Source organism: Lepisosteus platostomus, chromosome 4 (genome assembly GCF_059453375.1).
Source record: "Lepisosteus platostomus isolate fLepPlt1 chromosome 4, fLepPlt1.hap1, whole genome shotgun sequence".
Taxonomy (NCBI): Eukaryota; Metazoa; Chordata; class Actinopteri; order Semionotiformes; family Lepisosteidae; genus Lepisosteus; species Lepisosteus platostomus.
Genome location: NC_142614.1, coordinates 45,735,734 through 45,759,734, shown reverse-complemented (window position 1 = coordinate 45,759,734; position 24,001 = coordinate 45,735,734). Strand labels below are relative to the sequence as shown.

At 36.2% G+C, this 24,001-nt stretch overlaps 1 protein-coding gene across 2 annotated transcripts in view; it reads right to left on the bottom strand.

The window, feature by feature from the left end:
- Window positions 1–24,001, bottom strand: part of ap3b1a (adaptor related protein complex 3 subunit beta 1a) — a 118,497-nt gene that overhangs the window by 66,487 nt on the left and 28,009 nt on the right. For both annotated transcript variants that reach the window (XM_088629613.1, XM_088629612.1), the window contains exons 7-16: window positions 21,198–21,380; window positions 9,924–10,082; window positions 8,610–8,707; window positions 7,929–7,983; window positions 7,099–7,170; window positions 6,340–6,402; window positions 5,838–5,970; window positions 2,798–2,907; window positions 2,516–2,692; window positions 369–555 (exon numbers count right to left, since the gene is read on the bottom strand). In XM_088629613.1, the coding sequence (XP_088485739.1) occupies window positions 369–555; window positions 2,516–2,692; window positions 2,798–2,907; window positions 5,838–5,970; window positions 6,340–6,402; window positions 7,099–7,170; window positions 7,929–7,983; window positions 8,610–8,707; window positions 9,924–10,082; window positions 21,198–21,380 (1,237 nt within the window). The remainder of the gene's footprint in view (window positions 1–368; window positions 556–2,515; window positions 2,693–2,797; window positions 2,908–5,837; window positions 5,971–6,339; window positions 6,403–7,098; window positions 7,171–7,928; window positions 7,984–8,609; window positions 8,708–9,923; window positions 10,083–21,197; window positions 21,381–24,001) is intronic.

Here is a 24,001-nt window from a genome sequence, read left to right as displayed (position 1 = left end):
CACAATTTGCATGGCCAAGGTAAAAAAAACAACAAATAGATCTGACCATAATTCGAATAATCTACCCCTAAATGAGTATCCCTACTTGACAATTAACAAATCTTGGTTTTTAAAATTATATGTTCACAGGGCTGATTGCAGAAAGGGGAAATTCAAAACGGATTAAAATGGGTAATAAAACTGCAGACATGAAAAAGCAGTAACTCCTCTTCTTGACTTTATTATGTGCAGTTAAAAGAAAGATAAAGAGCAAATGGCAAAGCGCTGACGGAAAATGGCCAGAATTTATAGGCCTTCCAGCTAGTGGCTAAGGTAACCGTTTTAATTTGGCTTTTTTTTCCTACCATTAAAACTTTATATTTCTTTACCTTTGAACGCCGACTCGAGTACGGGCGCTGGCTTTGGGGCAAGGAAGATTTTCTTTGCATACTTGCTCAAAGCTCCACTCTTTTCATTCGGCACGATCAGCTGCCTAATAAATCTTGTACGGTCCCTAATGTCATAGTTGGGATCATACTTGCCTAGATTTAATATGTACTGTGTAAGCAATTTTGTCTGGAGGAGAGAAAAAAAAGGGGGAGATGGGGGGGGGGAAAACAAGTTGGTTATGATTATTGATAACTCTGAATAAACATATTTAAAGCAGTAATAAAAATGAATGGATATGGCAAACAAATGTTGCCCTGTTGGGAATTAGCGGTTCCAAAGCAGCAAATCGAATTCTGAAGCCAAGACACATGTCCTCTTCTGCGCTGAGTAGGTGAATGCTGAGTGCTAAGAAGCAAGCATGTGCTAGATTATTAAACTGCTGAAGTGGAAAGAAAGGCATCATTAAAAAATAATCATATATGGCAAAGCCACTGAAGGGTCTACGTGAGGATAATGAATGTAGAAATACAACTAAAAACATGGCCCTCAAAACTTAATCAGAAAAATATGCAGGACATCAAAACATCAAAGGGCATTAGAGGGCTGGCAAAAGTGCTTGTGCAGAGGTGTGTTTTATGAAGAGATACTGTCCCCGGCGTGTGCAATGTAGGCATTCTGATCGTGCTCACTTACTTTACCCTGAATTATGACCCATAAAGTCAGGCCCATGAATCACTGGACTGTATTACTGCAAATTATTTTCAGTGCATTTAGCTGTTACTCCCTCATAGCAGCAAGATGCTGATGCCCTTTGCAAAGCAGGATAAGTGACTTCGCACCATCCTTTCTCCTGTTTATAGCCTCTGCTAATGCTTGTCATTTATTTATGAAGGAAAAATAAAGAGTTATTTGCTCACAGCCACAACTACTGCCCCTCTGTCCTGTTTCACTCCATAGGGTCTACAAAAATGCACTCTACGAAGAATTACGGCTAATGCTCCCCTCATTGAGTAGGTATCAGTCCCATTATAAACTATGGCTACATTTACATTTATTTAAATGAACTTGTAAATGAAGCAACCAATGAGATGCAGAACATTAAGGTAAAATTTTATAGGTCTGCATATTTAGCAGAACATTGCCCACATCTATACCAGTTTCTGAATGGTGCGGCAGGCGAGCTTCTTCACTGCTGTTTAAATATTGAAATTTAACATTCACTGGTCCGTTACAAAGGAGCTAGAGAGGTTGGTGGAAGAGACTTTTTCACCTAAAATTATGATCGGAGTGCCACAGAGCTGCTTTTACTACTGTCCCCATTGGTTCTTTACATCTACAAAAACAACAAATTCCCTTCTTCCCTTTCTTGAAACGAGGAGGGGGATGTGATTTTTTAAAGAAAAACAAGGTTAAACTCAACCAGTTCATCAAACCAGAATTAAATTCTTAAGCTAAGGGCCCATAGAGACATCACCATGATTTTGGGAAAGCTTAAGCTAAAATGTTATAGTGTACAAAATTTGAACAGAAGGCAGATAGGTGGAAAGTATATTCAAATTCATTTCTTAAATTAATTTCCTAACATCTGAATTTCAATTTATGGTGTTGTTTTTCTAACCCTAACACTGTGTCCTGGTTTGAAGAATGCCATTCGAGAATGACTCATACGCACCTTTCTCTTTCAATCTCGTTACTGTGCAGTGTTTTCATTAACATTTATTTCAATTGCTTTAACTTGGATTACTTCTCTGCTCAACAGAACACTGCATTTAAACAGCCAATACTTTGGGAAGGTCAGATATTTTGTAACTCACTTTGTTGGTATTTCTACAGAAAATGTATTAATGAATTCATCCTTGTTAATTGAATTATGTTTTATATACAGACTTGTACTACAAAATGTAGGACATAGTTATCTACAAGGGTTGAGTCACATTGGCTTTCTATTACATAACATTTATCCATATAGTGATCCAAGGAAAAAGAACTGAAGAAAAATTATAAAGAGGAAAACGTCAAGATAATATAGCCAGAAGAACAAATTCCGTCTTGTACTACGTCAAATCTAGGACAAGCTGGTACACAGAACTAACATACAGGCCTATATCTATATAGTTATGTTTAAACAGCTTAAATATCCTCTTACCTGTTTAGAGTTTGTAAGATACAGTTTGGCTGCCAAATTCAAAGTCTGCAGCTTTACAATTTCTTCTTCCGATGTGAACGTTTTGGCCATTTTTCTCAAAACATCAGGGGCTATCTTTGGGACTCTTTCACAATACTCTCCCATCAACCAAAGGATACTAGCTCTGGCCATCGGCACCTAACAACGTAGTTGTAAAAGAGTGAGTAGGCACACCTGAACACATACAGCATATACACAAATACAATAATCTACAATAAAGTGTACTGCATTACACGTACTTACAGTTATTTTGTCAAAAAGTCTGGCCATGTGTTTTATGATCTCGCTGTGCTGTGATGGTTGGGTTTGCAAGAGTTTCTTTATCACCACCACACTCTCTGCCACAACAGTCTCTGTGGAGGGGGAAAAACAGAAGAACCATTTTTTATAGACCTTCTTTCATGTCGTACTGATATGCGGTAACTTTCTTTTGGGATTTCTTTATCATTTCAGTCTTCTCCGTAAGGCTTCCAACATTGTTTCTGTATAAATGTGCATTCTTTCGAGAATTTCCTTTCAGAACATCTGGGTAGCATTTTCTGGTTCATAAACAACTTGTCCGAAAGCCACATTTTAACAAACACTTTCAAGGCTCTTTGTTAGATCACAATATCCACCTGTGTATTTACTGAACAAAACATTACTTGTGATTTTCATTATAACAGTTGTCAGTAATTTTTTAATGGTGAAAATGTTCAAATCCAGTCTTTTACTCTAGTTATCAGTACCTGAAATTATTTTGCAGTGTAAGTTTTATTTTTAAATCCAACATCAAATCAATAATGGCCTAATATTACATATAACAGAAAAACATATCCAGTCCCAGATTCTCACATGGGTTTTTCCACTGCACAGACCCCCTTATTGAATGGTTTGTTTGCAAAGCAACACTGAAAAGTCTAAAAGTAAAACAATGCAAGTGTGAGCAACCACATCTGTTCCCACACAGCTCAGTATAATAATCCCTCCTAAAAAAAGAGAACAGACAGCAAAATTAAGAAAGAATATTTATCTCACTCAGAAGTTATATGTAGAAATAATAAAAGAATCTGAATACAGAAAAAACATTTTTATCCCAAACTATCTTTGAAGAGCATGAAGTGTCCATCTACAGAAGTTCACTTTTCTTATTTGTATCTGGAAGTGTATCTATCAGAAACATACTTTAACAATAAAACAGATTCATATTCTGAACAGTGCAAGAGGGGACATGCACTGTACTATGTATATACAAACGTGTATAGGACACACACTGTCTTTTGTATCACCACCACTATTACCAATGCTTTTAAATTTACAAGTTTCATTTTTCTAAAATGAAGGTGCATTTATTTTCTCAGCTGTCATCTATCAAATTGCAGCAGTATGTTAAACACTAAATAACAATGGCGCATAAGATAAAAACACTGCTTCCATTTAAACAGCTAAAAAAAACAGTAAATCATCATCGAAATATGTTGTTAAATATCTTATTTGCACAACAGTATGCTCATTGCTCAGACACTAAAGATTCCCTGGAAAACTCTTATGCCCACAGCTAATTTTACCAGGCACAATGGTCTCCTGACCGCCTGTAATGATTTACCAGTAACAGCATGAACAAAGAAAAAAAGGCTTTAGCGGTAAACAGCCATTCAATTTATGACTAACGTCCGTATGCTGCTTTATGTGAAAGATCATTTCAAATGAACAATACCACTCACCCTGAAATTCTACGAATATCCACAACATCTGACAAAAATAAGCACTATACATGTAAGTCAGTCATTCCGAAGAAAATGTCTTTTTAACTTCCTTAAACAATTAACACTTTCTAATGTTTTTAATATTTTGACTTGGAGTATAAGGATGCCACATGCACACTGTTCTTTTCACATAAAAACAAGACAAACGGTAAAAATAATTAATTAAAAAGAAGAGCTAAACTCTGAACTCGCTTTTTATCAAGTTACACTATTAGCCTGCAAATAGCACCCTCTGCAGGTTAACTTATTGTGTTTATGACAGACTGCCAGTTAACTTTTCATTAGGAGCTGAAATGTAAAACGTAAGATCAAACATTCATTCCTAACAATATTCTGTGTAGGATTCTGGAAGTTGGTCATTTTTAGCCATTAAATGAATCATGCACTCCTGGAACATTTTGTACTGCGATTATATGAAAGCAGTGACTGTACAGTGCACATATCAATTCAGCATTTCATTTTTAAAGGACAATTCTTAGATAAACCCGTTACTGATATGCAGTTAAGGTCTCAGAAAGAACAGTAAAAGCTTCGTAAGTGAATGTATTTGGTAACATTACCAGATCTGATCAATTTAGCATCAGAAGCACATCAGGTATCCCTGAGCTTTCCCAAATGTATCAACTTTACTCAATCATCCCAAGTCATAAACCAGTAAAGAGGAGGAATCAAGACCTTTCCTCCTGACAAATTTGTATTTCTTCATCACATAAAATTCTCCAATTTTGCAGCGGTTTGTTTTTTCAGAGGACGCCACATTTGCTCGGCTAAAGACCCTGTAAAGCATCTGATGTCAGACTGAGATTTACGATGCATGGATGAGCACATTCTGTGAAATCTGAACACAAACAGCTGGCTACTCGTTGTGAAGCAGAAGGAAGAGACTACAACAGGGTGCCTCTTTCAAAAGACTATGCAGCACAAAGGAGAGAACAGCTTGTACTTTAGCATCTCCATCAAGGAAACCTTGTGTTAACGACATTGTTAAAAAATATGCAAACTTTTAAAATACTATACATTTGCACAAGTATTACTACATCAAGTTACTTTTGCAAACTATTGTTTTGTAATACTTTTAAACTTCCAAAAACTGCTATAAAAATATTTCACGGCACAGTGGCACGATGGCTAGCATTTCTGCCTCATAGAGCTGGGGCCCTGGGTTCAATTCCTAGGGTGCTATCCGTGTGGAGTTTTATTGTTCACCCCATGTTTGCATGGGTTTCCTCCTACATTCCAAAGACATACTGGTAAGTTAACTGGCTTCTTAGAAACCTGGCCCAGGTGAGAGTAAGTGTGTCTGTGTGTGCCCTGAAATGGACTGGCGTCCCATCCATGGTGTATCCTGCCTTGCACCCATTGCTTGCCGGGATAGGCTCCGGCTCCCTCACGATTCTGTAGTGGATAAAGTGGTTAGAAAACGGATGGATGACGTGTCTGTTTTGATAACTACAACCAAGCACATCACGACTGAGAGTAGAACACCATTGTAATAATTCAAAATCACTTTCTAAAATAAAAGGCACTGGTGGACATACCATCTCTGTTAGAAAGCAAGAGCACAAGGCCATTTAAGCATGTGTCGGTCACTTCGGATATGTTTGTCGCACATCTTCCGATGGCCTGGATTGTAGCCGCAGCAAATTGCTTATCTTGACTCTTCACATATGTCTAAGGGAAATAAAAAAATACAACACATGAAAAGACCCTTTAAATTCTGCTCATTATTGCCTGGAAGTCTTTATGTGTCCAGCTGTGCTCCGCTAATACTAATTACGATCTATTTTTAAAAAATGTTTCAAGCACAACCCACCAGCAAACTTGTTAAACTCTTCAAAAGACAGTGAGACAGTTCCTTATTTTCTTTTAAGACTACATTAAAGATTCTGTGAACTGCACAAATGTCATGGACTTTGTTCAATAGGGCACAACATATGTCCACAGTGTCACTTTCCAAACAACACTTGCTGCTCAGAAAGCCTGAAAAATGAAAAGTTCCATTAAGGAAAGAAAGAAATCGGTTATATCTGTGTTACTTGCCTGGAACTCCCGCAGGATTGTAGAGATATTTGCTTCATTGGCCAGGTTTGTGAGGATCTCCAGCTGTAAAGAAAACGCTTGGTTAGGAGAATCACAACATCTGGAGTTTAACATTAATGAGGTAAACATAATACAAAACATTCCACTGCTCACTGCTTTTTACAAGGCATCATGCAACAAAATACTAGATTTCTTAGGAATTCTTGGAATATTTCAAAATATTTACCTACAAGAATAGCTGATTTTATTTTGAAACCATCAGAACACTACAGCTGAACACAGACGGAGGCTAATTAGCTTGTTGTGTGATGTGAAAGGCAACTGGTTACACCAGAGCTAATTAACAATTGCTATTACTAAGGAGTGTGTATACTTACTGAACCTATTTTTCCAGGTTTTCATTTGTAATTTCTTTTCAGCATATTTAAGCATTTGTTTACCACTTGTATCTTGTGCGTTAAAGGTAAACTCAGTTCTGATTTAATATCTCTTAGTTTCAGGCTGCTAGGCCACAAAAATGTTTTACTTAGGAAATGGTATGTAGACTTTCTATAAGCACAGTATATAAATATTGTGTCCTGTCCTTTTTTGAAGTATCAGATTCTTTAGGCACGTTCTGACAAGACAAGACAGAGTAAATGTGATAAATCTAGTTTAGAGCTAGGAATATGTTGCATAGATTTTCCTTCTTCCAGGCCACAGCAGGCTGATTTTAGAAAAAAAACATTTCATAATGCAGATTCAGGGAACAAAAATTACCTTCAAGGTCTTAATGTGAGTAGCATCTGTAGATCTCACATAGAAACTTTTAAGATATGGCTCAAACATACCCTGGAAAAACAACACAATACTGTAATCTAAAACAAGTACAGTAAATAAAACCAACCAAAGAATAACCACCAACAACTGTTGCATTCAATTGAAAATAATTTCTCTCTCCCTTAACTATTTATGACCTGAATTTTTGGTTTTGTGTAAAAAAAAAGTAAGAAGTGCTCATATATTGTATTGTGGGAATGCTTCCTTTGATAGAAATATAACTCGAAAAAGCTGTCATTGTCGTTTATAATTTACAGGCAACAACAAAAAGTCCTGTCAGGTCTCCCTGCACCTGTATTGAATACTGGGATGTTTTTAGGATGTCAAATGATAGTTTTATACATGGTACATGGGATAAAACTATAAAACATATATATATAAATATATACATGTATAAAACATATATGGTGTGCATATATTATTTTACTATATACATAAAAGTATCTGTTTTACACATTTTTCAAGGATAATGAGTGAGACACATTCATAGAATTGAGCTAAAATGACTCTACATCCCAATGAATCACATTTTGCACATTGAAACTCAAACAGCAGTTCTTTTTTTAATTCACACGCAGGAATAATTTAGAGTGTACTTCTTGATTGTAGTCAATAATATTTTTTTTAGTGGCACACAGCTAACACCTGGTTCCCTAGGAGATAATCTCTGTTCAGTGTCCCCCTCGAGTCTGCAGTCTTTTGACATGACATCAGTTAAATTTTAAAAAATCCTGTCAGGCCATAAAGGGTTTAAATACCATAGGTCTTACCTTACGCTGAATAGACATGGTAGCAATATTCTGCAGGACAATATACTGCACTTCCCTTAAAAAAACAAGAAGAAACAACAGCATTAAAGCATTAAATGGTCACATACTGCAACACTTTGTGAAGAACATTCGTTTTGGACAAATGGAACTTAGAATCTATATGGAACATGCTAGAATTTGGGTCACAGAGTTCAAACTATTCCTGGATTGAGAGCTTCTAAAGATTGAGCCATCTGATTAACAGAAAATTATTGCTCACTGACTATAGTGCACAACGTCAGTTGATGCCATGATAAGAAAAGCTTTTATTTTCTACCCTTCAAAGAATACTGTTTATAATTGTTTTATAATAAAGGTTTTTAGACAGCAATAATAAGAGCAACTCTACACTAAAGAAGAATATTATACAGTTTTATACAGTGTTTTTTTCACAACTCAAAGTTCCCTTTAACACTGCTGAATTATATGAAACATCAACACAGGCTTAATTTTAAAAAAGTAAGAAAACTTCTGGGTTCATCTCCCCAAAAGGAGCAATATGTATAAATAAACACTACATTGTTCTAAAAGACAGAAGAGAAGCTGCTGCTATCTTCACCATTTTAGATTAATTACAGTTGTGCTCTACAAGGCTGGGAAGCTTTGATTGACTGAAGTCCACTGCTGCGCTGGTCTGTGTACCTGTGGCTTCGTAGTAATCGCACTAATGACTTGGTGACGATGCTCACTTCAGGCTTAGGGGCCAAGTGCCAATAGAGCTGTGCAACCGCCATCACGACCTTAACATCAGAAACAGGAGGGAAAAGAATCTCAATTTCCTTAAGGACATGAACAAGCGGTTAGAGTCTATACTAACTCAATAAAATTGTAGCCCGAGTTTTTTTTTAAACAAAGTAAAATTAGCTGGAGTTCCAACTTGGAAAAAGACATTAAATGGGGATTTTGCATTCCACTGCTTTCAAAAATCAGAAATCCATTTTATGCTGCATGTTGCTGGCATTTATTTTTTATTAGGGCAAAGCTAAAGCCAGTACCCAGTGAACAACAGGAAACGGCAACGTTTTTCCAAATGGACCACAAAAAGAGTTTTCTGAAAGAATCATACCTCTAGAGAGGATACCCATCTTCCTTCCTATTTCTCAAGACAACTGTTAAAAAAATCATTTTTAACTGCCTCTTTCCGGAATCAGTATGGGCGAAAAATAAGTCTACATTTTGTAATCACGTGCTGTGATGAATTTAACTTTTACCGTAATACCAAAAAAGATTCCCCGCTCTGGAAGAAGACTGTCTTTGTGTAGGCTTATGCACCTCTTTTGGAAGAAAAAGGTTACAACATATTTACCATCAAGTGCAGTCGGTCAAAATTAGTAAAACCCCTACCAAAAGAAATCATTCACATTCTTAGAAACAAGAGAAAAAAATAAATGACTAATGTAGCCTAAATGTAGGAGAACTTTCAAAAGCTTGAAGGAGCTTTATACTGAGATAGCATGACTACATTTGCTGGAGGAAAAAGTAAGCTGTCATGTTTCAGTCAATTTCTCACATAAAACAATCCTTTCTTGTCTTCACTTATTAAATAACACTGACCTTGAAACCCTAGTGAGACTTCATCTTCACTGAAAAGTGTTATGTGTACATGGTGATACATATAGAACATTAGTTTTATTAGCATAACCTTGATAAAAACAACACTCCTGTGATGAAATGTAGAAGTAGGTAGGGAATGTGCACACTTAGGTGAAGTTATCAAGGCTGCATTTATTCTTCATACCATTCTTCATACCTTCACCAAAGTGTCACAAAAAGTCTGCTACACAGCCTACTGGGCCCTACATTCCGAAACTACGACTTCCTATTGTAGAAGGGAAACCAAAAAAGATAAGATTTTTAAAATTGTAAAATTAGTGTTTTTGAGAACAACATAACTTATCATCCACTATACAAGGCTGGTCAAAGATTGCCTGTTAGATGGCTCAAAGGGCGACTCACTGCTGTATTTCTGCTCTGTAACAAAGGTTTAGTGTTTCTGAGAAGCAAACGGTGGTCTGGGTCCATCATATAAGGCTTGGAAGCAGGCGAAGATTTATCTTTCTTCTCATCATCCGAATCATAAAAGTTTTGTTCGCTGTTCTCTTCAAACAGAGCATCCTGGTAAAAAAAACACAACCTTTTCAACAACATAATCAAATCTATTTGTGTATGACCAATAAATAAAGTTATGTTTTACTTGTATATTTACAGTGTTCATTACACCTTCAACTACCTGTGCTTAAAATTAGATATGGGAAGAACTTAAGCAGCAAGTCAAAATAATTTAGTCTCTATAAAGAGACGCAGTTTTCTTATCTTTGCAGCTTGCTGAACACATACAGTACATAAAATGGAAACACATTTTACAAGGATTCATCTGAAAAGAGGATACCAGTGGAGAAATTCTGTCCTGAGTTAGTTTTTCATAAGTAAAAACATAAGCACAAATACAAGGGTGATTTCTGATCCTAATATAGAAGGCAAGGTTTCACCTCGGATTCTACATCTAGCCTAGCGGCCGGTCCTCAGCTTAAATAAGGAATAAAAAATTATTTTACAAGATTTTGAGTTATAGTTGATTCTCATGCTCTGCTTTTGGATTCATGAGAACCCCACGTCTATGGAGGCATTACTGTGGATTGTCCACTGTCTGCATAAGGCAAGCATTCATGACATGAGCACGTCAGCCAAAAACTAAATGCAAACCAGAAAATTTGACATGAGTGGAGCACAAAACATAACAAAAACCAATATGATTATTTAAAACAATTTTAGAATTGGTTTTAACATTCCAGGAAATGTAGGGCATTTGTGTCTAGACAGTAGCTAGTATGGCACTTGGATGGACACCAGACCTTTGCAGGGCATGCACACACAAAGACAAACACACAAACAAGTGCAAAGGTATACTTTAGAGACTTATAATAACCTACACATGTGTCTTTGGAAGGTGGGGTGAAACCAGAGCACACGGAGAAACACTCATGACCATGCAAGCTCCACACAGACAGCAGCCCAGGCAGTCCAGAATCAGGCCCAGGACACAAGAGGTATGACTCCCTATCTTTTGTCCAGAATTGCATTCTCTGAAACTGCCTAGTGAAGACCTTCTACATTTCACTGCTTTCTCAATCTGCTGTGAGAAACACTTACTCTGTAAATATGAAAAGATACTGATAAATATGATAAAGAAATGTAGGACATTTGGAAAATTTCCATCCCTGCACTGTATTTACTAAATTACTATTACTATCCTATATAAGCCCGATACACACAGCTTTTGCAATATTTCATTTCTTTGTATATGCCACCTTTGTTTTACAGAAAACAGTTTTCATGCCCACAATTTCATAAACGTACTGACACAGACACTTTAGCTTTAGCATTAGGGTGAATGTAATTCTGTATCAAGAAGAAAATATTTTAATAGAGTTTTACATTATTTCATTCATCAGTCCCAATATCTTCAATATTCAGTTAAGCAATGTAATGACTGCACTATTAAAGACAAGACTGGATTCTTGAAGAAACACTTACCTGCAAGAAAACCATAAAAGTTAAATCAATTAACCAAGTAAAACAACCAATGAACCGTTAAGGAGGAAGCAAATCTAAATAGAATGCAAATAAATGTCAAAAATTACATTTCATATGCAGGAAATTTTGCCCAAGCTCTTTTCAAAAGCTTTTATAAGACCTTTACCGCAAGACAGCACTTTCTTACTTTTATTTTTATTCAAACTCTAAAACCTGCTTTAATGACTTAATACAAAATGCATTTCAAATGACTGTTTTATAGTCCTATGAATCTGCAGCCTCACTAAGTGCATTAGCCAGCCATGGAGATGACAGCAAGCCATCAGTGCTCAGCATAGCAACTGCACTTCAAAAAACTCACACTGGCATAAATAATGTATTAGTACAAAGATGTGAGCCTTCCATAATAACCTGTGTGCGGCTTTCCTGTTTGCCTGTATGAAGCACCCACATAGCTGCTTTCCATAGCTACTCTTTGATCTCACCAGCTGAGTGGATCGCTGGCTTTTAGAACTACCTCCACATTTTTTAAGGGTGGAAAAGTCAAGAGCTGAGTCTCCTCCTTTAGTCTTCACACAGTAAATTAACAAGAGTTTTTTTTTTTAGAATGAACACAATTCACCTTTAAATCCCTTTATAGATCAACTTTGCACCTGTTAACTCGGAGTCTGTATCAGGACAGTACCTTGCTAACAGAAGCCACTGCTGATCACGGTAAAACTGATGAGAAACCCGTCATCTCCACGGGATCAATCTATATATTAAATGAACCCGATCAGGAGACTGTGCGTCTATGGGGCTCTCTTGGTAGGGGTTCTTTTGGCAAGTTAATATCTAGTTATCTCAAGACTCAAAACCCTGTGCTGTTGTTCCAGTGGCTCTCCCCGGGTGCAGCTCGGTACAGATCAGTGACCTTCAAATCAGCTACCTTGCCCTGAACACTGCCTTGCAAGCCACTGGATCCTCCAAATGCCCAGAGACAAGGTGTAGTTAAAGCAAATGTGCTTTCAAAAACAGTTGATGCCAAGAAAAAGACAACACGTTGACTTGTACCACTGTCTTCCTTCCCTGGAAAGTAGTAGTAAACTTAAGAACAGAAGAACGATTACAAATGAGAATAGGCTACTTGGCCGATCTAGCCTGTTTGGTAGTCGGCAGCTTATTGATCCCAGAATCTCATCCAGCCAGTTGTTGAAAGAAGCCAAGATACTGGCTTCAACAGTATGACTGGGCAGTTTGTTCCATACTCCTACAACTCTTTAGTTAAATAAGTACCTGCATTTCTCGGTTTTAAATGCACCTTCTGGTTTGTGTTTCATGGTTCCCATTGGAGAGCCCACTGCGCTGACTTTGTCAGTGCCTTTGGGGATTTTAAAGACTTTTACCAGGTCCCCTTGTAGACTTCCCTGTTAAAGACTATAACATTGCATTGCTATCTTTGTCATGGCTTCTAGACATCAGTATAATCAAGCTGTCATACCTCAGTTAGAAAGAGTACATTAATACATGAATAAATAGATTCATAAATAGGCATTGTTTAAATTGCATACTCCCACCAGCAACAAACCCTCATATAATATTTGCTATCTAGAAGGAGAAAAAAAATGATTTGGCCATTTGTTTTGTTGATTGTTAGCATCTCAGAGGTCCTTTTTTTGTTCTTCTAAAACAGTCAGATGATTTTAAAAAATGAAAATGCAAATATGCATTTTACTGGGCTCTTGAATTTATTAACCTAAAAGGTTTAATTTCCATTTTTTCCTGCATCAGCTTTATTTATAAATGTCGTGCCCTATAAATATCCTGTTATTTTCTTATACTCAAGTACCCTCTTAACAAATCTTCTCATTAATATGTAAATTTAAAGTCAATCGGTCTTCTCCCTGACAGCACTATGAATTCCTAGTGCACTGTGTAATCAGCTTTGACTTGGCATCCACTATTTATCATAAAAGATGTCAGTTTAGAAAAATTATGGGAAATATACTGCAAGTGATGTGACTGCTATCTGGTCGCTTTCCATTTAATTGTTCCTCAAATCACAGATTTATATCCTTAAGGGCTAAATACTGCTCCATAAACAATTCATATTTTACACAAATAAATGAGAAATCCATTCCGCCAGAGGAGACATTATATAGCTTGATGTTGCATTTAGTAAGTCAGAGAAACGGGGTCTATCAGAGCAGCATAAATTAGGTGCTGGTGCAGTATTTACAGCTCTACTAAGGCATTCCATTAAAAACTATCTACAATACAGCAATGGTTCTCATACTCAAGCAAAAGTCCAGCACAAGCCTGGTCACTAAAATGTAAAACATTAAGTTCAACTTCCTTTTTTTCCCCAATTGTCCTTCAAAGATTTTTACTTATTAATACATTTAAGCTAAGAGAAGTATTTCTGAAGTATTAAATAACATTTTGAATTGACTCTCCTGCTGTATCATTGTGTATCGTATAACGATATATCCGTTTCCACTCACAAAATTAACTTTTTAACTTATTTTAACTGGTCTGTGTTTGCTGAATATGATGTTGCATTCAAGTCACACAGATGGTGCTTAGCAGAAAATTAAGTGCTTTTCAAAGAAGGTGTGCAACTATGAAACACCAACCATCCCGAATTATGTTGAATAAAACTTTTTTTTAATTAACTGCTAAGTTCTTAATTTATTCATCTATCACCATTCTATCCATAACATCTAACAAAGCTGAAGGCAACTACAACACCCATAATTTGTTGGCTTTTAACATTTTTAGATGTTTAAGATTGAAATGTTTATTTCAAAACCAACACTCACTCCAAAAAGGCAAAGGCAACGGGATTCTGACAATGCACAATAATTATCACTTAATCATCCACCACATGAATTACTACACTTCAAATTTTTATTTGCTATCCCACCAAAAAAAGCACTGCTTACATCTTAGATGACTGACTTGCTTTAAAGTTTTGTATCATTCAACTTTTTGAGTATTTAGAAATATGTAAAGGTAAAGGTCTACCTGCTTATAGTAAAGAAGATGCAGCAACACACAGCTGAACAGGCTGAAATTAACACTTACCAACCCAAGCAAACAAACATACATCACTCAACAAAATATTATATTAAAAACAGGCAATTTTGTTCCAGGGAAAAGCAGAAGCCCAATTAGTAGAATGTACATGGCTTAAAGAATTCACATGAGCAAAAAGAGCTCAGCTATGTCACCCGGAAACATAGTAGAAGAAAGAAAGTGACTTAAGAGAAAGAAAACAAAAAGAAGCTGTCTGGACACTAATCATAAGGAGATCAATATGAATATTGTGGAGTATTGCAAGCAAGGGGTTTTACCTACTTTCCCCACAACCCCTTTGTGTAAAGAAACGTCTCCTAATCTCAGCTTTAAAGGCACTTCCACATTTGATCATTTGAAGGGGAAAGAACTTAAGAACTAACCAGAAAAATGAGCCAAAGCACAGATACAAAGTTTACTTAGGCAGCAAAAAAACAAAACAAATAAAAGCATATGACCACTAATTTTTCATAGAGGTGGAAAGCAGCAGCATCAAAACAGCCTGAATCAAATTTCAATCGGCAAAGATAAGGCAACCAGGGTGGAGAGGAACATGTTACAAAGTAATATACTGTAACACTTTTGATTTTTGATGACGACAATATTAATGCAGTTACCTTTGGTAGTTATTTGCCAGATTCTCTCCATTGAGTTTAAAATTTATTACATAGAAAGGTTTATTTTCCTTGTGTGTTTGTCTTCTCCCTCTGGTATTTTCTGTGTGTGCATTTAATATTGAAAAGCTTGTGTAAGTGCAAACTTTCTTTCTATCTCACAATGTGCTACAATGTTTCTAAGGGCAGCCATAGCTGTAGTCAATTTTAGTCCATGAGTCTAATTTAACATCTCTGTTGTTTGAAAATTAACTGATTGAGCAAAAAAAAAAAAGTCACATTTGCAGATAAAATATTTTGGAAAAAAGAGGCCAGAAATCCTGTCACATGAGCAAATTTCATGCCTCTGGTTATTGCATTCCACACCATTGGAAAGAGGCCGCAAAGTCATATGTACTGTATCCCACCTTGTCGTAATGATGAATGTTTAGCTATAACAGCCCAAAAATATTTACTGCAGCTTGTAATACTTCATAACTTTTAAAAACTGTTTAACAGAAATGTAATAGCTTAGTTAAATGACTTAGCAGGGGGTTTGTTTAAAGCTAAGAAGCAGAAACAGAACGAAATGTAATGAGTAAGGAACCACACTACTTTTTAAGATAACTAATTTGCATGCTGCTTCATGGTCAGAATGTTCACCATCAAGGGATTGGTCCCCACTGCTATTTTAATTACACTGATTTATTTAAAGACCCAATAAGTTATTACTGTTGGAGTAAGTGCACTTAATAGACAACTATCTGATACGAAGATATGGAAGCAACAGAACTTCAAGCTAAACTATAAGACTCTGCCTTAATGTTCTGCTCAACATCAGTTTTGCAAAGTTGCTCTATTTATTGTAGCTGTTGATGATGCTGAAATCAAGCCCTTCTTGGAAGTTAGAAACCTTAGTTTTACCTATAACTCTGTATTATCATCTAAACTCATGGTTCTCAAACTATGGTATGCTTACCACTTGTGGTATGCGGAGCGCCCCCAGATGCTATGCAAGATGACCCTGGAAATTTGTTGTGTGCACTGAAAAATTGGGACGGGTTTTCATATTTTCTATTTTAATCAAATTAGTTTGTGGCAAATACACAGCCTACGTACTACGATACAGTGCGCTACTATGTAATTCTACACCATTGTATAGGAATGCGTGCTACGAACGAAAGCGGCAAATTGTATTCAAAACACGTTATCTCCAGCAAATAGGGAGGTAGGAGAATTTGCGTGATTTTGGAACAAAGGCAATCTTGTGAGCACAGGATAGAGTGATAGAAAAATATTTAAGGATTGTTCTAGGTTAATTTGAGAAAAATACACCGAGCGTCTCTGTGTTTCGCTCCCATGCGCATGAAATAAAAACTTTTAACTTCTGATACGGACTCCTGAAACAGAAACTGGAGAAAATGCAAGCTTGCGGTTTGCTAAAGCAGGTAAGCCCCACACTATTTGTGAAGAACTGTTTACCGTTGGCAAAAGAACTGACACGTATTATGTGTGGAGAAAAAGCTGCTAAACAGATCGACCTGCTGCCCCCTCCGAAAGACACTCATAGAATTATTGATAATGGCGGATGATGTCAAAAGTATGCTGATAGAGCACGTTAAGACGAGCAGATGCTTTTCAATGAAATTAGATGAGTCTGTAGATGTTGTTGATTTGGCCAGTTTGCTCGTTTATGTTAGACACAAGGTATGCCCCATGAGGACTTTCTGCTCTGTAAGCCGCTACCAACAAGAATTACAGGTGAGCACATATTTCAGCTTCTGAATGAATTTATCGACGAGAATGGCATCGACTGGTAAAATGCGTTGGAGTTTGTACAGACGGTGCTAGTGTGATGACAAGCCGACACAGCGGTGTAGTTGCACGAATCAGAGAGGTTGCTCCAGATATGAAGTGGACGCACTGCAGTATCCACCGTGAGGCCTTGGCTGTCAAGTTAATGCCTGAGGATTTCAAATCTGTTAGACTCTGTTGTGAATTGTATCAAGGCTCGACCAATGAATTCACATCTGCTTTGCTCGACTAAACAGGCTCACTCCTCTCACTGAAATGGTGCTCTTATTGCTTATTTTTAATTGTTGTTCCTGTTGTCATTCTGTAAAGCGCTTTGAGAAGCCACCATTAAAGGCTATATATCAAATAAAGTTTATTATTATTACTATATTATATGTGTATGTGAGTGTGTGCACGCACGTGCCCTCATGTTGGTCATTGAGATTTTCTGAGAAAATGACTTGTAGGTGGTACTTGGATGGTTTGGTTTGATCAGGGGTGGTACTTGGTCCAAAAAGTTTGAGAACCACTGATCTAAACAGTACGGAACATGATGGGTATCTTTCACGTGTGTAACACTGATTAGTCAAGACGGTGACAGTGAAATACTGACCTACCTTTATTTGGTCAAGATAAGACTACTGTATCACCTTAGTTACTGAGGTATATTCTAAGATAATAATCTTCGGTATGTCCAGAAGGCTGCAGCCTTTCCTCTGTAAACTGCACTGGGCTCTCCAGTTCATTTATAAGATGCTGAATATTCTAGCACAAGATTATTTTAAGGACTTACTACCTGTGCAGGGCCTAGCTCATAATCTGAGAACTGATGATCCAGTGCTTCTTACGCTGCAAAAAACTAGGCTCCACACATTGAGCAACAGGCCCTTCTTTTCTGCAGCTCCTGGTTCATGAAACTCACTGACAAAATCCATTCAACTTTGAGATTCTCTTCACTGAAGTGTATAACGTTACAGTTTAGTCTTAGTGGCAGTGCTTTTTTCTCCACATTCCTAGTGCTTCTGTTGTGTATTACATGTGTAACTGTGTACAGAGCTTAAGAGTTTCTTGAAAAATGCTTCTCAGCAAAATAATAATATGACTACAACAATGCTATTTCTCTAAAGAATCAGATAAGTTATGTTTTACAGTAACTTGCCACAGACAAATATCATGAGGTAATTTCAGAAACACCAGAGCCAATTAGATTCAAAAGTGCCTGGGTACCTTATTAAATTCAAGGCAAGGAACTGGTATTTTATTCTATTTTACATGAAGAAATTGGAACACAGTTGTTTTATCTACATTAAATAATCAGGAATTGAATTAAGTTGTATAACTGTGTATCATATCTTTTTTTTGTAATATTGTTATATCTCAGTAAGATTCACTAATAGTAAAGGGAAGGGTCTGGCCTGAGACAAGAACAACATTAACTGTTCTTCATCTGAAACCGAAACCACATAGAGATGCAGTGTTTGTAGAAGGCAGCCAGAAGACAGATTTGAAGTGCAAGACAAAGACAATATTAGGTTTTGCCCCCCCCCCCAATACACAAACACACCATCAACACGATTGATACTGGACCAGCACTTTCATTGACTATCATATCTTTTTGGGTTGGCACTTTTTTCAAAACCTAACAAATGAAATATATGAAACTTTGCAGATAAGGGCTACCAAAGCAAAAGGATCACATAGAATTCAGTTTTCAAATCCTAATAAACTTACTTTTAAAATTACATTTTTTTAAAAGTAGAGCTAGAGTTATGCAAGTCTGAAGCTCAAGGAATCTTTAATTAAGGAACCTTAAAAGAAAGGTTAATTTAATCAAAACTGTCTAGTTACATATATTTTTTATCATGGTAAGAACACAATTGTTATGGTTTACATAGCAATCACAGTCTTCTAGTATTAATACTGTGTTCTATTTTTAGAATAAAATATCCATCTTAAGTTAATGCAGGAAAGTTCAAAAACCATGTCACTACTTAGGAGAAATTGCTGTATGCACTTGGTGGCACATCCATTATTAACCCTCATTTTACTGGGCATCTTAAAAGCTGCTAAAATAAAAAAAAAAAACCCTGTTAGCAGCAGATGCTATTATCAAAATGAACCCAAGTCTGAACTTCAATATATAAGTAATTCATACTCTGAAAAATGCTGTCAAAACAAAATTAACATTAACTCTCCTGAGATTTTTTTTATACTTTGCTGTTGTTTTCAAGGTCAGGATTCACTTTAGTTAAATTGACAAAAATGGCTCTGAAATATCTCACCTCCAGCTGCCAGTAACAGCCTTGCAGAAAGAAATCTCACTTTACAAAAAACAAAAATCACTAAAGCACCAGCACCAGACCTAACCAGTATCACCTGGCTTATTTTAGGTTTTCACAGCACTTTTTATTCTCTCTTACCTGTGAATATCCCTGGGTGGCTTTACAGAGAAAGAGAGCAAACAGGTTTAAAATAAAAAAAAAAATCCGAAAATACAAATGGATTCAGGTCGGAAAAAAAACATTGAAAGAGTACAAAGTCTTGCAGAGCTACAAATCAGGCATTTTATATAAAATAAAACCTGTTGTACATTCATCTACAATCTCTGCTATCAAAAACATACGCAGAAATGACCACCTAAATGCACAGAAAGACACCTAACAATACCAGTAACAGGTCAATACTATAATTCCTGAAATATTCTGAGGAAAAGTTTAGGGGCCGATGAGGAGGTAACTCAATTTCAACCTGAATATTAAAGCAGAGAAATACACAAAATTCAAACATCTTTGTCATTTTGTATTGCAAAACCTTGTCACATCTCTATTCTTATCACATCTCTTACTTAGTGAAAAGAATTCTTCAACCTCACAGGTGCACGTGAAACATAAGACAAACAAGAGCTAATTGATTCAAGGATATCATCCAGCCATTTCATGAAAGATACCAGGGTATCGGCTTCTGGGTAGTGACTATCATATTTCTACAACCTTTGCAAAAAGGAAGCATCTCCTGTTCTCTGTTTTAAAAGCGCTTCTACATAGTTTCCACTTATGTTGGCTGGTTCATATTTAACTGTTTATTCTTAAGATCATTAGGCTGACTGTCAATGACTTTGAGGATTTTGAAGCTCTAGATTAGATCCTCTTTTAGTCTTCCTTGTTCAAGACATAAAATGATGATGATAACTCATTCCATTAAGATCTGTAATGTATCTGGTTGCTGTTCTCTAGACGAATACAAGGGCACCAATAGGATTTTTAATAACATGGTGACAATTATATACAAAATAGTACATGAGGTCTTGTACATGAAGTACATTATACAATTTTAACATTTAAGTTCCCTTGATTTAAATTTTGCTTGCTTTCTGTATTGCTTCTCTACACTGTGTAGACAATGTAATAATGTATCAACACACGAAAAATGTTTTGACTTTTTCATATGTAGCCTCTTTAAGATTAGATTTTTCCATTCTGTATTAAGCATGTTTTTACTAGCTGGTTTGCTTGCCTACAATAAAAGTAATCTACCTGATGTTTTCCTGTCTTGAGTTTTACATTTCATTTGCTGCCTTTACAGTATTTCCTTATCCTATTTCGGCAACGTCTGCAAACTTGACCAGTATACTAACTATTCCAGAATCAGAATCTAGGTCAAAATCTAGATCACTGATATTAAGTAGGAAAACCAGTTTTTTCATTTTTCATTTTTCATTTCATTAATCAATTCTCAATCCAACTATGTCTCTTTTTAGTTTCGGACATTCTGCACTTGCTTCTGACATTCCTACAGATCCTTCCCTGTCCTTGTGAAGAAACTGATGTCTCCCATAAACACCACTTCTAAGCACATACATTTAAATTACAGTATACATAATGCAAAGCATCATAATTACCATAAATATTAAAAATATAATTAGCATATGCATTTAATTATCTATAACACACAATATTGTACCTTTAGAAGGTTTGTGCTGTTCTGAGGCTCTTGATTCCTCTAGGTTTAGTTCCTGAACCTGAAACCTCTTTCTGATATGTCCCTCTTCTATCTTTCCTGTTTCTTTGGCACAGTCTGTGTCCACCAATGCTGTATTCATCGCCATTGTTTCCGGTCATCTGTGTCACTATGATTCCTACACTATCCTAATTGCAGACTAATGTGGTAACTTGCTTATTAAGTCTAATACTCCCTGCATTTAGGTACAAGGCATTATCACAATTAGGTACATTTAAAGGAATAAAAGACTCACCTCCTTCCAGGGACTAAGGAACTGTGTGCGGGCGTATCTGGTCAACACGTTGATGATGACAACCTGGCCCCACTCTTCCACATCCACTAGGAGGTTGCAGAGCTTACGGTAGTTCTTGTGAATCAGATCGATTCGATCGGGACACACTTCTTCAAAAGCCATCACAACACTTCCAGCGACCAGCTTATTAAAAAAATAAATATGCATATAAAGATTGTTTACAAAAAAATGCACAGTGGCTCTCATAGCTATTTGAATACAGTATATTTTGAAATGGCTTTCAACAACCATGTTAAGACTCCAGTGAGGCATGTAAAAAAAAAAACTTTTCTTTTAGATATTTATGCATTTATCTACGTGATCTACGTGAAGACGACTAAAAATCGACTAACATTTTATTAACAGCTTTCATATGACTAATCCACTTAGTCAATATAAGTTTGATTTCACAACTGGTTGTCATTTGTTCCTTTGCCTTGACATACGTTACTCTTGTGAACACTCTGAATGATCAAGTGATTTCATGGAGTCACAAATCATGATAATGAGAATGCAGGTATATTTGAATGGAAAAAGGTAAAGACTTTCTGTTCAAATGATGGGTGGTGGATGCTTGAATTAAACATAATTGACTTATCATTACTTCCTCACAAAAATTCTTACTCACTCAGATATACTAAGTACTGTATACTCTTGTTATCGACAGCACAATGATCACTTTCTTAGAAATGTATAAATTAAAGATGTGAACTAGAGACATGAAAGAAATCACATTTTTCAAAGTTTTAAGTACTTACAGTACCAGTCACTCTGTATCAGTATTAATACCTGAAAATCTAAATACATTCAGTTTCAGTGTAAAAAGACTTCGTACTACTAAATTACTTTTTAAAAGATGCCTTTTCCATTTTTAGAGGCGTAAGATTAAATGTACTGTCAGGGTATAATTGATTAAATTACCATTTACAGTTTGCGCAAGAAAGGGATGTGAAGAAAAACAAACTGGCTTCTTTCTTTAACCTCATTAGAAGAAGGCAAGGTCCATAAAGTAACAGGAAAATACAAATCATAAATACCATAATTACCTTTAATCATATAGCCTAATTATTCTGACTGCATAATCATCTCTTTTTGGAGGTATAATTTACTGGTACTTCACCAATCTTATCTGAAAGTTAAATACCAAGACAACACTATTGTACATACTAATGTCATTGTAATAATGGACATTGAACATTTGCTTTTTCCATGCTCGGTTTTTAATGTTACTTCAGACCTGCTTTTAAGCCTCAAGCGACAGAAGGACTGATTTACTGGAAAAAAAACTTCCTTTGCAAGAATGACAATTTAGGAAAATGTTCAAATGCTATGAAGTTTGCATTTTTGGTTATTTTATGGGCACTGACTGACATTAGGTTTATTAATATGCAACACACATTACACTTAGAAGGAAGAAGCCTGGAATATAGTTTCCTTATTATAATAGACTAGCTTCTAGCCCTATGGGGATTTTATGCATTACCTATCAGCATAAACGTGAGCTTGCATTTATTGACTCCAGTCCTGTTGGTCTTCTGGTACCTGCTGGGCCCAGCAAGACCACTAATCATTCACAAATCCTGCAATTTTGGAATAAACAATGACAGCACAACAAGTACAACTAAAAAAAAAAAAACTTTCCAAAGCACTTCCAACCTTCAGCCAGAAATTGACTGCATAAGCTTAGCACTTTACACAGAAAGTCAGAAAGCAAAGCTACACCCCAGCCATTTAGATAAGTTTTTTTTAAATTCAGGAACAAATAAAACAGGTTGCTCATGAAAGACGCTTGCCAGAGAAATGTAAAATAAGATATAAGTGGGACGGTAACTGATTTTAAAGTGTATACAAAAATATAGCAATAATATGAGGTGAGTAAATACCCTCACTAGGTTTGGCATAAAACCTGTCAAGTAACACAACCTATCTGTTGGAAACCTTAAAACACAGCAAAAACCGGTTCACATAATGTTCAATGTTACATAAGCTATGAAGCCTAAAGCTTTTAAAATGGTTATCAGGCTAGTTCACAAAAGTGTTGGTCTTCAGTGGCTGCTTAAGGTTAGAATAAAAAAGTAACATTTACTGCTTATCTTTTGACGATAAGTCTCCAAATTTCACAAAACAATAATAGGTTCAAAACTGCCATTAAACTATAAATGGCTATGTCCTTTGAGCAAGCTTTATTACTATTCCATTTCATGAATCACAATATTCTTTGGGCAGGGCGCCAATTCTTTTTTAACCGGTCACACATGACTGCATAGAATCAAGCTTTTGATTCCTGAACAGAATCATCACAATTGTCCCTGTAGCGAGCTTGTAATATTTAGATTTTATTTTCCATTTATGGATTTTTCACATTAAAGCAATAAGCAGGAATCATTCGTCTCCCTGCGGTTGCCAAAGCTTTGCTGTGCTGTTGCTATGAACTTCAGCCATTAGCTGTGCTCCAAGGTAAACTACATGCACCATCAACAAAACTGACACCCCATCTATGGAGTTCATATTTTCTCTAGATTATCTATGCTAGTTGACAAGCTGGTAATGGAAAAATCACACTAAGCAAATGGGTCCTCTAATAACAATAAATTTCCTATAAAATTATGAAGGGTACAAAACGTTTCCTTGCATCTATTTTGTCATGAATTCTAATTAACGCCACGAAAACCTGAGAGTGCTGGGTCATCACTAGAAGACTGCTGAGGCTTGATTGATAAGATAGTGTAAGTTGGCCCACTCTGCCAACGTCCCCTTCTTTTAAA